The sequence below is a fragment of the Conger conger genome, chromosome 17 (genome assembly GCF_963514075.1).
Source record: "Conger conger chromosome 17, fConCon1.1, whole genome shotgun sequence".
NCBI lineage: Eukaryota > Metazoa > Chordata > Actinopteri > Anguilliformes > Congridae > Conger > Conger conger.
The window spans coordinates 12,955,392-12,971,210 of record NC_083776.1 but is presented as its reverse complement, the minus strand read 5'-3'; the positions used below and the strand labels follow the sequence as shown (position 1 = coordinate 12,971,210).

Below are 15,819 nucleotides of genomic sequence, written 5' to 3'. Positions count from 1 at the left end.
CATGCATTCCGTCAGCAATGGTGGTCGATCACGTAGAGCTCGGACCATCCTCATTTCCCGCAGCACTCAAGGGCAAATGACAATTCCAGGCAGGAATGTGACCCTTTGCCCTGTCGGATGGACATTTCGCTGAATAGTTCCACTTGGTTCGTCTTTAAAAACCGCCTCACTTTCCAACATTTCAGTGACTTTGGTACAACAATATATCTTTTTTTTTAGCTTGCAGTAAATCCTCAAGTCTTTTCCCATTAAACTGCACTGGCGTACTGGCTGTAAACAGAAAGCCTGTGCGAAGCAGATCTTTACAGAGGATAATTAGACATTGTAAAATGTGTTTAGCTGGGATTTTTTTTTGTAAAATGGCTCTGAATATCAACATGTACAGCTGAAGCATGATTTAAATAATGGAATCCAATCGCAAGGGTAATGTTCTGAATTGGCATGCAAATGAGACAAGACAGATGCTAGATAAACACAAAAAAGCTTGCCTTAAAGGTAAAGGATATCTTAACTACTGCAGTTTTTAAAATTGACTCCTGCCTTCTACATTTTACCATGTTTTTTATTCCGTCAGATGAATTTCATTTGCCCTTGAACTTATGTTGAAATAGAAACCATTTTTTTTGTATTAAACAAAACAAACTCTGAAATCTGGAATCTCTCAGAAATCTCAAAAAGGTGGGTCATTCTTGTTTTTTATTCACAGTGCAGTTTCCTAAAATAGAAGCTAGCTTGTTTCCCTATCTGAAAACCTGGCTGCAGTGCTACTGACTTGCTTTGGCAGCAAATCTGCACATTCAGGACAGATTCTCACACTTTTTTCCTTCTGCCAAGCAGTATATTTAACTCCAGGACTGGAAGTGTTATTTGGTGTCAGAGAAGGTAGATTACATGGAGGCAGATTGCTGATTTTATAGCGTAGTGAATAACCTATGAATCGACAGTATGTGAAAACTCTTGCTATTTATAAACAAGGTTCATTCCGACAACAGGAATGTGCTGACCATTCTGGTTCGTGTGAGTTATGAGAATTTAGCTGTTATATACAGTCTAAGTTTGAGTATTGCATGTAGGATGACCATGAATTGCACACGATTCATGCCATTAGCGTTTGGATATTTAGGAGCTGATGGTGAGGAAGATGGCCAGCCCTTCCTTTTACTCAGGCTCTGGTGTAGAATTCAGAAAGGTGGAGGACAAAGAAAACTGCTGAATTAACTCAGGAATGTTGACAATTTTAAAAACAAAATTCCGGGATTAGCCAGCTTGCTGTGAAAGAGGAGCTTGGAAGTGTGAGTGACCCAATTGATGGAAGTACTGATGCCGCCCCCTGGAGCATGGGTGACTAACTCAGACATACGGTCTGATTTTAGTTTCCACCTTTAAAGCAGCAGTCATTTAGACCCAAGGATCAAGGTGATGTGAGTTAGCGAATTGAGTAAAACAACTGATTACACAGCAGTGAAGCCTTCCATGTGCTGTAGAGCAGTGGACCCACTCCTCAGAGGATTTGTGTTGTAACCAGGAACTCACACACCTGATTTAATAACCGGGCCAATCACACCACCAAAAATGGTGTGATTCAGGTCTCCCCAGTTGTCTGTTGGATTGGAAAGGCCCACATTTCTGCTAGGACCTCAAGAGGCATTGATGAATGATGTGAGACAAGTTATGCTAGTCAGTCAGAATTTTCTTTGACATATGTACAGTAATTTGGTGTAAACGGCTCGCTCTTTCCAATAATACTGGGTGTGCAGGGGGCACCCTCTCCTCTCGGTGTCTGCATTTGAAAAGGTTACGTACAGCTGACCTTCTCTTCATCGCTATTGTCCGAAATACAGCACAGCAGTTATCAGCTGCAAGGGAATGGCAGAAACTGCGGGTGAAATTCCACCATCTCTCCTCGAGAGGCTACCTGCGGCCGCGTTGACCAGCTTACCGAGGGAATTCATCAAACTTCAGTCCAAGGCTTACGAATCCTGCATACCATACATTTATATTCAAAGCACTGCGGTAGAGTGACCTGCGGGAGTGGGGTTGAGTACGGCCCACGGCAGAAGAAATGTAAAAAGCGGCTTCATGCAGGTGTTCACCAGATTTTGAGTTGTGCCCCCGCTGGGCAGTAAGAGATAAAACTGAATGTCAAAGCAGTCGTTCCTCAGCATTGGGTTTGGAGGTCTTCTGTGTTTTACTAGCTGTCTTATGTCTAAAATGTCCAAAAATATCCATGTCCAACGACCTGTTCAGTGTTGCAGTCTGGTGGCAACAGTATACTTGTAACTCATAATGTCTCAATTCTTGCAGATGTTTGGGAATTGGACCTTTGGCACGCTTGTCTTCACTGTGCTGGTATTTACAGTCACACTTAAGGTAAATGTGAAAAAAAGACAAAGCTGATCGGATCAAGAAACAGGACTCAACATTTTGCACCCACACTGTCTGTTGAGGTTGACCTTTGACCTAACGCTTGGTTTGTCCATTTCAGCTGGCCCTGGACACGCACTACTGGACGTGGATCAACCACTTTGTCATCTGGGGCTCCTTGCTTTTCTATGTGATTTTCTCTCTCCTGTGGGGAGGAATCATTTGGTATATCTCATCATATCTTTTTTTTTCCTTATGTGCGCAGTCAAGTTATTAGCCTGTTAAGCAGTGCATACCATTGCAAATCGGGCGACTATCCATTAATTGACAATATTTGTTTTCTTAATGGCTTAATTATCTAATTTTGCAGTAATTACAGCTTCCCGAGCTGTAGCAGATGTTATTCAGTAAACCAAATAAAGTAGCACGCTAGTGCTTTAGCCCACTGCTCTGGTGAAGGGTGGAGAACGCAGTGCGTCAGCGCCCGGCGTCTCACCGCCGTCCTGGCTGCCTCTCCCGCAGGCCGTTCCTGAACTACCAGAGGATGTACTACGTGTTCATGCAGATGCTGTCGAGCGGCCCGGCCTGGCTCAGCATCATCCTGCTCATCACCGTCTGCCTGCTGCCCGACGTGCTGAAGAAGGTGCTGTGGCGCGCCCTGTGGCCCACCACCACCGAGTGCATCCAGGTACCCGCCGCCCGCCCCCCGCCCCCCGCCCCGGCTCCGCTCCGCTGCGAGCCTCACGTCCGTAACCTGGCCTCCGTACACGGGAGCGAACGTTCGCTTCATTTTTAGTCTTTTTCTGGAATGACTGCGAGTGACGTTAATTTGTTCTATCGTTTGTGAGGCCGATGTAGAGACAGAATGTTTCGACAATTTTTGCTGATATTTGTGTAGATGCTGTTAGGGTCAGGGTCTCCTGCAGGTCTGTGACTTCTGATAGTTTGATTCTGCCTGATGTGTGATATTTCTGTGATTTTTTAGCATTTATTTTTTTGTGTTGTGTTATGGATTTTTTATTTGTTTCATATTACAAAGTATTTCTAGTAATACTGCTCTAGCCAAATGTAAACATTATATGTTCAGATAAAACCAGGTTAAGGATAGACTCAGGACCTGTGTTTTACATTCTTGTCATATTCCTGATTTTGATATCTTGCATCACTATCTGACTGCTGTACTTCGTTGTCCACTTTTATTTATTTTTGTTGTATACTTTTATTATTTAATTTACTTTCTATTTTCCCCTGGTTTGAGGATAAGTTCTGAAGTATGTATAGGATATTCTGTTCTCATTTTTATTATCCAACCCCACGGGAGGAAATTGCCCTTGAAAGATCTCTGTGGAACACTGCGCAGCACAAGCGAACAGTGATATATCGGATGTGTCGGCGTAAAGATAAAAGCTCTATGAAGTAGATTAATCTACATCATTTAGCTGCAGCTGGTACTGCGGCTGCCAATGACACCGGACAGTCAATGACACCTAACAACATGTCTATCGTTAAGGATAGAAAATGAATCTAATAAACATTAGCCTAACAAAGCCATATAAGATATGGCTGTTTGAGTGCAGATGATAATCGAGTGCTAATTATCAAACAACATTTACCTTTCAGGTGCCCTTCTTTGATTCCCCTGTGTTTGCACCGTAGATGGCGCATGCTAGTATGTATGTGACCTATTGCAGTATCTGAGAACGGCAGATTTCACCAGTTTTTCTGACCGCCTGTTTCTCTCCTCTCTCCTTCCCTCCCTCCCTCTCTCCCTTCCTCTCTCCTTCCCTCCCTCCCTCCCTCTCTCCCTTCTCCTGCGCTCCTTCGGCTGACCCGCGATTACGCTCCCGCTCCTCTTCCCTCTGCGTCCGTTAACCTCTGACCTCTCCTTGCGCTGGCTGTGCCTCCGTCTCCGGGGAAACGGCAGACAAAGCGCCGGTGCCTCACCACCGAGCAGTCCACCATTTTCATGCTCTCCCAGACCTCCAGCAGTTTAAGTTTCTAGCGGGACCGGAGGTGACTGTCCGCCCGTCTCTGCATGCTGGAATGCCTGTGATTACCGGTCACCATGGGACACTGCACCAGCAGCCCGATCATTAGATTTCCATCTCTCCCAGACAACACGCAGTTCTGTCACTGTCCGCTCCTGAATACCTGTACTCCAGAGAACCTCCTTAGTGTTGGGAAAGAATCTTCTCTTTTCAGCGGGGCCTGGAGTTCTTCCCATTGTAACCATGAGGAGGAATATGTGGCATTAATGCATTGCTGCAGTTAGAGGTTAGGAAGCGCTGAATGCCTTTATCTCTGCACTGATGCATTCATCACCGCATTGATTGGGTGGAACTGAGGGATGTCTCTTGCACATTTCCCTCCAGCTGATTGTATTATCTCCAGAAACACATACATTGGAGACAATTACTTTGTCCCAGCTATATCGAGCCACGTTATTGATTATTCAAACTTACATTTTTAGTTTTCTTCAGTAAGATATATGAAAACTTGTAAATGAAAGATTAATGGGAGAACTTTCATGAATTTGAAAACTTTTGAATGCACTTTAAATCTGATTGGACAGTTTTATCTGTCTGTTGAACTTAAATTGCCCCACATAGGACTTTAATGTTACTGCATAAATTCATGAATTACTGAAAAATTATAGTAAACACAACAACAAACTTCATCAAAGCATTTTAAGACACTATACCGTTTAACATCACTGTCATACAATGCAGCAAAAATGATGTACACAATGAGGACTCTGGTGTTGCTACTGATGATGAGTATAAGATCATTTGGCTTTGGATTGGTAAACTGGCTGTAGTTATGCCAGTGATCTCTAGTGGCCCTGTTTGTGCCAGTGCCCCATGCTGTCCTTCATCGTCAATCTGGTCGTGTCCAGTGAAGTTGTGCTGCATGCTGGAAAGTTTTGGGTACAGTGTGTGTATGTGTGTATGTGCATGTATATTGCCTGTATATTGCGCAAGGGGCGTTTCTTTAATTGGATGCCTCTCGAACCGTCTCTCTGTCTGTCTCCCTCTCTCTTTATATCTTTCTCTCTCCCTCTCTACCTCTCTGTTTATCTCCCTCTCCCTCTCTCTCTTGTATTGTCCTTTCTTTTATTTTAACTTTAAATGTATTATTTTACCTCTTTGTGTATCTCTTTCTTCTTCTATCTTTCTCCCTCTCCCTCTCCCTCCTCTCTTCTCTGGTCGCCTCTCAAGGTCTCCGCAGGACGTTTAGTGCCGAGAAGCAATTATTAGGTAAATGAGATCGGTGGCAGCCAGGTGGCGGAGAGCCAGTGCGCTCCTGTGCACTCTGAACAAAGGGGCAGAGTGTCCTGGGAGAGAGAGCGCGATTCATCATACGAGCGAGCGGCCATGTCCCATTACGGGAGGCTGCGGAGAAACAGATAAAACTAAGGGCAGCTCCACCACATCCGCGACAACGGCCAATGGAGCAATACAGAGGCCTTCAGCTGCTTCTGCCATTACTCATGTCTGCCAATAGAAGCCCCCCCCCCCCCCCCCACCTCCCACCTCCCACCCTGCACCACAGGAACTGCAAGGGAGAGAGGCAGCAACAGTTTTTCCCTTTTCATTTGTCAGATATTATTGTTCACAAAACACACATCATGTGCCATTTCTGTGTTGATTAGGCCCAATATGAGATTTCCTTGATGTGTTTTTATCCAATCTGGCCATTAACAGGTTGTTGTTTAGCATAACTGTTTAGCATTTTTCCAGGTACGTTATGGCACCACAGCATTTGCTGTCATTGGTTTTTGTTTATAATATTGTCCCAAGGCTAGCCTGTCTACCCGCCCTGTCATTTTGAGGAAGGGGATAGTACTCTCTGTGCATGTGCACTGCATCCTGTGCTGGTGCTCGCTGCACATTAGCATTAGCATCTGTCCGTCGGAACAGCTCTTCCTCCCAGGAATGAGTCAGTCAGTCAGTGTGGAGCCGTGGGGCCTGTGTTTGAGGAGGGCGGAGAAAGCGATTGGCTGGAACAGCTTTGCGGTGTCAGATCCTTTGTGAAATGGGGACCTGGGAACCCGTGTAAACAAGCAGCCTTGGCTGCGGTATGTGCCAACGGGCCGGGCTGTTCTGCCAGTCTGGGGCCGTTTGATCTCTCAGACCCGTACGTGTCACCCAGCAGGTGTTCTCTGGGAAGTGTGGTCCGCATGCTCGTTTGAAGCTTGGGAGGTTGAGAGGTCACCTGCCGGCTGTATGATACCAGCAGGTAACACAGAGGTTATGGGACCATAGGACCTTTCTATATTACTATTGTTATCTGCTTTGTCTTTGTTTTCACAGCTGACAATGTTTTTTTCGGCTAAGATTTTGCACTTTTAATACGTCTCAGTATCAGTGCTGGGGATGAAAGCATGTTACAGAGGCCAAACTTCAGTAACTAAATAAAGAAAAGCCTTATCCTTGAATGCTGTAATATGACCAAATAATCTAAAAATGTGCTAATTGGTGTTGTAAAGGGCCCGTTTTCCTGGTTTTCAAGCAAACTGTCTGATTCAAGCCTTTCCTGGTGCATTCATTTGCACAGACACTTGCTGAGTGACTTTTTCTCTGCAGTTGAACTCTTTTCATCCTAGCTACACGCTAAAGGATAATTTAGTTATTTTAGGCAACAGCCACATGCACTATCTAGAGTTAGCTGAGGAAAAAGTTCACTCACTGACTGTCAAGCTGCCACCTGAACCAGGTGAACCATCTGACCATGGTGTTGGTCTTCAGGCCTATTGCTGCCTGGAATGGTAAAGTCAAAAGTAAAAGTGAAAGCAAAAACCAAGAGACCCTGTGGTACTCCGAGACCAGCATTGGGGACCTCATGTCGGTGCTAGTAAGCCTCTTAGCTTATGGTTGTTCTCATGGTTCTTGTTCCTGGAGCTTTAATGAAGCAGTGTGTGCACTGACGGCACTGAGACACACGGCACTACCCGGGCTGGGGGCGATGGTGACTCTGGTCTGAGTGTGTGTACCCTTGCCGTTTACAGAGGACCGGGGCAGGTAGGGCCATGGAGATGGTCCTGATTTACAGCCAGGAGTCTCTCCTGGATGGAGCTCTGTCCGGCACAGACGCCTAGCTGTGCCATGGTAAATGTTACGTTGGAGTCTGTTCCCACGTGGTGCTGGTTTTGCTGTGCTCTTGAAACTTGGGGTGACAAGCAACTGGACTTGTTCAGTTGGTTTCTGGTTTGTCTTGTTTTCTGTTACAGTGTTGAAGAGTAAAGGTGTGGATACAAATGCCCACATGCACACACAAACCCACACACGCAAACCCACACACAAACCCACACAGAAATGCTTATTTTCTCATATACACAGATATTACACACTTTTCTCAGGACTAACTGTGAGCTCCTTGTTCCTGTTGTTCTCTGCAATGCGGGTTTGACCGGGTCTGTGGCTTGGGGACCGTATTCTGTCGGGGGAAAGACGCACTGGAGGGGAGGGGTGTGCATGTGAAACCGCACAACTCAAAGGCTGTTCATTCTCAGAGGAACTTCTAGTCAATGCTGTCGGTCTCCGTGAAAGAATAAGTGATTTAAAAGATTAATATTTTTTACACAGTGAAGCAGATAAGTTATATTGGAAAAAGGGAAGATTAAAAAACAAAATTTATGGGGGGCTTTTTTTGGCACAGAAAGAAGGTCTCATCAAATCTGTGAGCACAAGCGTGTCCATGGATGAGACTTGACAAACTGTATCAAGAACAGATACTGCCCTCTAGTGGTTGTGGCGGAACTGCAGGGTGATGTTAAATAGCTGGTATGGAGTATTAATGAGGAAAGTCTGAATATTGTATGATACAAAGGCCAAGATCATGAAGCTCTGGGAATGAACGGCTCACATTCTGCATGTTGTCGTGAGGTGCATGTGGATCTGGTCATGTGTTCCACTCTCTTACCTGAGGCTTCTCTCTTGAGTTTTGTATTCTGTGTGCTCTATTATATTCTGTGAGTGCATGTGCATGTATATCTGTGTGTGTGTCTGTGTCTGTGTGTGTATGTTTATATATATATGTGTGTGTGTGTGTGTGTGTATATCTGTGTGTGTGTGTGTGTGTGTGTGTGTGTGTGTGAGCGTATATCTGTGTGTGTGTGTGTGAGTGTATATCTGTGTGTGTGTGTGTGAGCGTATAGCTGTGTGTGTGTGTGTGTGTGTGTGTGTGTGTGAGCGTATATCTGTGTGTGTGTGTATATCTGTGTGTGTGTGTGTGTGTGTGTGTGTGTGTGTGAGTGTATGTCTGTATGTCTGTGTGTCTGTGTATATCTGTGTGTGTGTGAGTGTATATCTGTGTGTGTGTGTGTGTGTGTGTGTGTGTGAGTGTATATCTGTGTGTGCCTGTGTCTAGCCTGCCCAGTAACCCAGAGTACCCTCTCCCTGCAGAACGCTGACCGGCTGTACCAGGGCCACCTGTCTGAGTTCACCCCACTGGCCTCGCTCCACGCCCCCGACCGCAAGAAAGGCCCGGCCCCGGGCAACCGCCACAGAAGGTCTGAGCGCCTTTCCAAAAAGCTGATGTACACCCACTGGGGGGGCCGTCCGGAATACTACTGCACTTTCGGCTCCTTCCTCGGATTCGGGGCGAACGGCCGGCACTCCGCCGCAGGCCCCGAGACCGCGGTGTAACCCCCAGACCCTTGGCTTCAGTCCTACCAATGCCTTTAATAACCAGATAAACGAATGCACTCACAGATTCAACACGCCCCGGTCACGTTGCGCGTCACACTGCTCTCGGAGGGGGGGTGTGAAAGTATTCCAGTAGATGGTCTGGGCAGCCGACGCGTGGGGCTGCATCAGTCTGGAACTGTGTGACCTCCGACCCCACCCATCTGCTCCATGTGCGACCCCTGACCCCCCCCCACCACCCTCCAGCCCAGACCCTGTTGCTCCACCCTTTTCTCTCTCTGGATGATATTACTTGAAACTAGCTTTGGGGGAGACGGGAGTTTTTTCGCTCGACCGTCTACTTTGAAGGACAAAAACGGAAAGTGCCGACAATGTGTGTGAAGAGTGTGAGAGCGGTTGTGAGAGCCGTCCGTGAGATTGTGCCTCCATTTTTCACTGACTGGCCTTTTCTCTTTCTCTTTGTTTTTTTCTCCTTTTTTTCCCCCCCCACCCCACTCCTTCTCCTTTCCACCTATCTTGCTTTCTGTAGAACAAACTGGTGTTGTCTCTGTGCGAATCTGTGCTGGAGAAACACACCGTGAGATGCTTTGTGTACTACTCTCGTTGTAAGTGGCCAGGTCTAGCCAGCGGAACCCTTGTGCTGGACTGCTTTAATAGATGCCACGTAGCCGTGTAGTTGGAGTAGGGACCAGTGCTGTAACTGGATGCCAGGTGGAGAATGCCATTATTGTCACTGTGCTCACTGTACATTATAGCTGCAATTTAGGTGACTATTGACAAATGAGACGCATTTCCTGTGTTTATCCATAAATGCTTATTTATTTACATAAACGGATTAATCTGGGTCATATTTTGTTCAGTGAACAAATCCTACCCCCCATTTTTCATGACTGTTTATCCCATGCACGCTCTAATCAACTAAACAACCTTACACTACTATGATGGCACTCAGCGGTGTACCCTGGTCTACATGCAGACGTGTGGACTCTGCTGTTAAACTCTTCTTCTTGTACCGTGAAAAGAAACCGGTACCTCATTTTGGATTTTTGGCCCCAGAGCTGCATGTGGTCATGGCAACCAGTTTACGCAGTGGTGCGATGTGTTACAGCACTGTATTTGTGTGTACTGGGAACCTTGTGTGCAACTTACTCCCTACGCTGTAGCCAATCAGACATTTTTTCTTTTGGGTTTTTATTTAATTTTATTTCTTTACACCAGTGCTCATGAAAGCCTGTGGTGTGGTGGAAAACTGAGATGTGTCTGAAGAAGTCTGCCTTAATACAACAGCAATTCTGTATTAGCCAGTATTCTCTAAGCCAAAGGAGAAAAGCGAGGAGTCATGCTTTGTGTTTTTTTTGCCTTACGCTGCGGGTGGTAGAGATACGAGCATACCCTACTAGGCCCAGCCATCATGCCTTAAATACATCACGGCTCCACCATCCAACACGCGTGTGGTGAGCGGTATAGGCTGGGGTGTAGCAGTAGAGCTGAGGATCGTCACGAACAGAGTCTACTGAGACGGGAAAGGGGGTCACTTAACTCTCCGTTACCTCGCTCTGTGGAGTTCTGAGCCTGTCGCCGTTACTTCTCCAGATCGCCTGGAGCGAAGCACTTTGTCCATAACTTTGAGGTATTGATTTACTCAAAAGTTACATTTTATTTGCGGGGGGAAAAAACAAAAAAACAAATAGCGGGTAAGAATAAAATTGACTTTTGACTGACTGGTATTTCTGGTAGTTAGTGTGCATTGTGGTTCCTTTGTGGTTCCTCCCTCCTCATTCCCCTCTGTGCTCATGTCTGAAGGGATCATTTTTATTACATTAGACATCCTCTTCAGGGGTGCTACAGCGTGCTCAAGTACCCCATTACTCTAGAGTTTTCGAGCTCTGTTTTTACTTTTAAGAGTGACTTGCATGAGCAGCTTAGAAGTTCACATCCTATCTGAGTGAGCCAAGGGAGCAATGGAAGTGCCCTCAGAATGTAACCGGTAGCCCTTACCCGTGCCTGTTTAATACATGTACTTGGACCAAGGTGCACAGAGAAATAGTTATGGCACTAATATCAGTAGCTTTTAAGGAGCTTTTACTTCTAAAAACAAGCTCACTTTTTTCTGCAAAAGTGGTGATTTGAGCAACCTGTATGTTCTGTTAGTGAAGACTAAACTTGCTCAAGAGAATGTTTATTTTTATTTTTTATGAACAAAGCCAAGGTAAGTTTTTCTTGCAAGTTCTAACTGCTTCCATTAGCCTTAATATGCATTGAGGCCCTTTTATCTTTTATAAGTATAAGGTCTGGCATCATCCATCTACGGTAATGGTAAGGTCTACCTTTAGTGCTTGTATTCGCATTTTTCCATTTTGGAAAGTTCAGCCATTATTTTGGGCCATTAATCATTTGCAGAAAAATTGATGCTAATGGAAACCTGGCTAGTTTCCTTACCCTGAGCACCCTCTACAGGAGCAGTCTCCTACTTTCAACTCCTATAGCAACTTCTAGTGGAGTCTGTCTGTTAGTCTCAGTTAGTCTGTGTTCATCACACTTTTACCTCAATTTTACCTCCATTCTTTCTTTCATTTCTCTCAAGCCCCCCTCCATCTGCTCATCTCATAAGCTGATGCTTGTGAGGGTCACTGCATGGATGTTCAGTCCGCATGTCCTTCCTCTGCCCATCTGCTCACATGCTCCCTCTAGTGGCGTGGAGTGCCACTGCAGCACATTGGAATGGGATTTAGAGCAGGATTATAAAATGATGGTGACCACATCAGAATGTCTTTTGTTTTTAGATGCCCTTAGTGGACGATGGGTAGGTGCCTTCTGGCATGGTTTGTATTGTGTGCAAACGACTTGTATGTTACTGAGATGTCCTGTTTCTTTATTCTGTCAAAAAATATTTATATATTTAAATTTTTGGAGAGGATCCTTGTAAATAATAATGTGATACATGAACCCTATTGCTCACTGTGGCCCTCTATGAGATGGGTTCTAGGTTGACTTTCAAAAGATGTCATGGATACTGACAAATGTAGAAAACAAAACCAAAAGAAACAGTAATTCAGTAATCGGTCAGTCTTATTCATTTCAGGTGCTTGATAGCGGAGGTACAGTTTCATATTTAATATGACTGGATGTATGTATTTTCTATGGGCTTTCTTTGGGGTGGGGGGCAGCACATGGACTCTTTTAAATCATGAATGAGCAGACCTAATCATATGGCAATGCCACAATCAGCAAAACACGATTGTTTTTCATATACTGTAAATTGTTATTTCTGTTAAGCGCTCTAACTGTCATTGCAAAAGGATACACCGTAGTATGTTCTATAACCTGTTGCCTTGGTCCAAAGCAGTTGTACTATTCCAGTTGAATGTGATGGTGTGGGAGAGGTTATGAATGCATATGATATGTTCTCCTGTATTCCTCTCACTGTACATCTGTTTGGCTTTCGTCACACGACCCGTTGTGGTCAGGCTGTCCTGCGCGCCGTACACAATTAACGCAAGACACAAAGCAAAAAGAAAAAGGTTTGACACTCGCCTTCAGATTGTCACACCCGATAGGCAGTGCTTTCCTGCCGTTGTTCAAAGTTCAGCATTCCATGTTCCCTCTCTTCTGTCAGAGGAAGTTAACCATACTGCACAGAGCTCAGCCAATCAGAGGGTGTGTTTTCATAGTGTCTGTCGCCTGTCACTGTTTTGAAAAAAAAAAGGTTCAGGGCAGTCTGTTACCAAGAAAAATAAAATGGTGGTTGGAAACAAAAAAAACAGACAAATGAATTTAAAAAAATAGAAGTAAAATTCATTCCGATTTTTTTAAATGAATTTGTACACTCTTCAATATGCTCTTGTGAAAAATCTCTCTGTAGCTGAACTTGGTCTTAGAAGTATTTGAGCCTGAAAACCAGTTCATCACATCAGTACGTTTACATTTGTCTTTAACAGAACGACCACACACATACGATCACCAAATACTGGCTTCCTGTATGAACCTTTTTTTAGTTGTTGACTTTTGTTTGTTTGTTTTTTTGTTTCAAGAATGCTGTATTTTTGAGTATAATGTATAGTATTAATATAATAAGTCTTTTGTAAAATCTTAAGAGGACTTTGTTTTCTATTTTTGTATCCAGGGGAGGAGCTATATTCGTGGCTATATTTATTTAGAATATCTCTGTTTCCGTTTCATAACAACCAAATGTACCGGTTGAGGGAAGGGGGTAAGTGGTAAGAACAGGAAGAGAGCACAGAAATGAAATAGCTTTAAAATGCTACTTTCTGTTTGACTTTGTTTTTTTCGAAGCTAGACCTTTGACATGCACTGTTTTTGCAGGATATGTAGACATATCCCTTTAACGCTGGGATTGAGATTCTTACACTGACTCTTTGTAAAGACACTCGCTGTATGTGAGAATGTTGGCAGGTTGTTTCTCATGTATGTTGGCTTGTATATCTAACTACTGGCTTCTTGATGCACTGACTTGTGGTGGTGGGATCCAGACACTTGGAACATGTATTGCTTATGTAATGCAGTGGCCCAGAGTGGTACAGTACCATTATTGCTTTACTCGAAATCAGGGATCATCAACTCTGGCCCTCGAACCCAAATCCAGCCCTCGTTTTCTTTTTATTCTGGGTAATTAGTGCTACTGATTGGCCCAGAAGTCTGTTTTCCCACCTGACTCCCAGGTAAAGGGAAGGTTGGAAAACCAGCAGTTCTCGGCCCTCGAAGACCACGAGTTGCTGATCCCTGCTCCAAATAGTTTCAAATGTATACCAATGTACACTTTAGCAGATGTATACGTACACACTTATGTGTGTATATGTATGTGTATAAGTATGTATATACTTAGTTATGTTCATGTTGTACAGTTTTTTTTGTTCTATTTTTTTTTTTAATGCAGTTTTTAACAGACTGATATCTGTAGATATCTGGCATTTTTTCAGCTTTTCAGTAGTAATGTTGAGGCAAAGAATTGTACATTTGCTTTTAATAAAGAAAACAAAAGTGCATTGGTGAGTTATTTATTTTAAATGTGTGAACGACATGAAGTCATTAATTATAGGCTGAAGAATCTGCAGCTTGTTTCCAATGCCTTAATTGGCTGATGATTGTAAAAGAACCACAAAGACCAGTCAGCACTACAACCCTTCAGGGCCAAACCTGGGTCAAATGCATAATTGTTTTGGATTCATTACTTTTCGGCACTCAATTGATCTTGCCTTGGTGGAACTGAGTGAACAGATCAGAAGAGCATCAGAAGGTGGGGTTCGCAATTTTTGAGAGTATTTCATTAGTTTCCAATACACAAGCTCAGTAAAGCCTAGGAATGACGGTGCGAATGGGGGCTTTATGTCAAAGTCACTGCAACGGAAGATCTGTGAATGGGTTCGGACTATATTTTATGCCATGTATTGAGCTTCAGCAAATCAAATGCATTACTATGTTGACATATCGGTCTCAGCATTTCCATCTATTCCTATGTGGGGATTCAATGGGTGGAGTTCAATTCATTACCAGACTCTGAGCTATTGGGTAATGGTCGTTCATGACATAAAGACTTCCCTGACTTAGTGGCCAATAAATGTTTTGGTCTCATTGCATACTGTGCAGTTTATGTATTTGGACAATTTCTGTTCTTTTGGTTCTGTAGTCCGGCACATTGGATTTGAAATTAAATTGAATGTGAGGTTAAAGTGCAGACTGCCACCTTTAATTTACAGAGCGTATCTACATCCATGTTGGGTGACATGTAGGAAGCGCATCTCTTTTCATACATCCCCCGTTTTAGGGGACCAATAGTAATGGGACAGTTGGCTTCTGGCCTAATTGTAAATAGGCAGGTGCATTAAATCGCTTCCATACTGCAGGTATAAGAAAGCTTTCAGTATCTAGTCTTGATTGTAGATCTCCTTCTCCCTCCTTCTCCCTCCTACTCTCTCTCCTTCTCCCTCTCCTACTCTCCCTCCTTCTCCCTCTCCTACTCTCCCTCCTTCTCCCTCTCCTACTCTCCCTCCTTCTCCCTCTCCTACTCCCCCTCCTTCTCCCTCTCCTACCCTCCCTCCTTCTCCCTCTCCTACTCTCCCTCCTTCTCCCTCTCCTACTCCCCCTCCTTCTCCCTCTCCTACTCTCCCTCCTTCTCCCTCTCCTACTCCCCCTCCTTCTCCCTCTCCTACTCTCCCTCCTTCTCCCTCTCCTACTCCCCCTCCTTCTCCCTCTCCTACTCCCCCTCCTTCTCCCTCTCCTACTCTCCCTCCTTCTCCCTCTCCTACTCCCCCTCCTTCTCCTTCTCCTACTCTCCCTCCTTCTCCCTCTCCTACTCTCCCTCCTCCCTCTCCTTCTCCCCCTCCTTCTCCCTCTCCTACTCCCCCTCCTTCTTCCTCTCCCAATCTCCTTCCTCCAGGCTATGTCCATACAATCCTAACTTGAAATGTGTGTTATTATAGTTATTTATTGTACTTTCAATAGATATTTGATCCCCCCCCCTTTCCGATATCCCTTGTCTAACCCCCCCCCCCCCCCCCCCAAAAAAAATAAAATAAATAAATATATATATATATAAACTGCACTTACGATGACTGTATTTTTGTTTAGAGCAGCACTTCATGTGTATTTTAATAGTTATGGATGTGATGCTTTAACTTGAAGAAGAACCTATGCACTTGTAAATGGATTTGGATTAAAAGCGTCTGCCAAACAACTAAAATGTAAAATGCAAATATTTGGTGAATGTGTGGTGAATACATCCCTCTGCGATAATTTATCGTTATTTAAACACTTTTATTGCATTGCTTTGGTTTTCGGGAATTCTTTTACG

The 15,819-nt window shown here is 44.4% G+C and overlaps 1 protein-coding gene across 5 annotated transcripts in view; it reads left to right on the top strand.

The window, feature by feature from the left end:
* atp11a (ATPase phospholipid transporting 11A) overlaps positions 1–14,012 on the top strand; it is a 60,684-nt gene extending 46,672 nt beyond the window's left edge. The window contains exons 26-30 of one of the 5 annotated variants that reach the window (XM_061225846.1): positions 2,305–2,370; positions 2,486–2,589; positions 2,887–3,052; positions 8,769–8,875; positions 9,541–14,012. In XM_061225846.1, the coding sequence (XP_061081830.1) occupies positions 2,305–2,370; positions 2,486–2,589; positions 2,887–3,052; positions 8,769–8,875; positions 9,541–9,592 (495 nt within the window). In that variant the 3' untranslated portion in view covers positions 9,593–14,012. Of the gene's footprint in view, positions 1–2,304; positions 2,371–2,485; positions 2,590–2,886; positions 3,053–4,288; positions 4,378–7,372; positions 7,473–8,768 lie in introns of those variants that run through there. The other 4 variants (XM_061225848.1, XM_061225847.1, XM_061225849.1 and 1 more) reach the window with 4 other exon arrangements.
* The last annotated feature ends 1,807 nt before the right edge of the window (positions 14,013–15,819 follow it).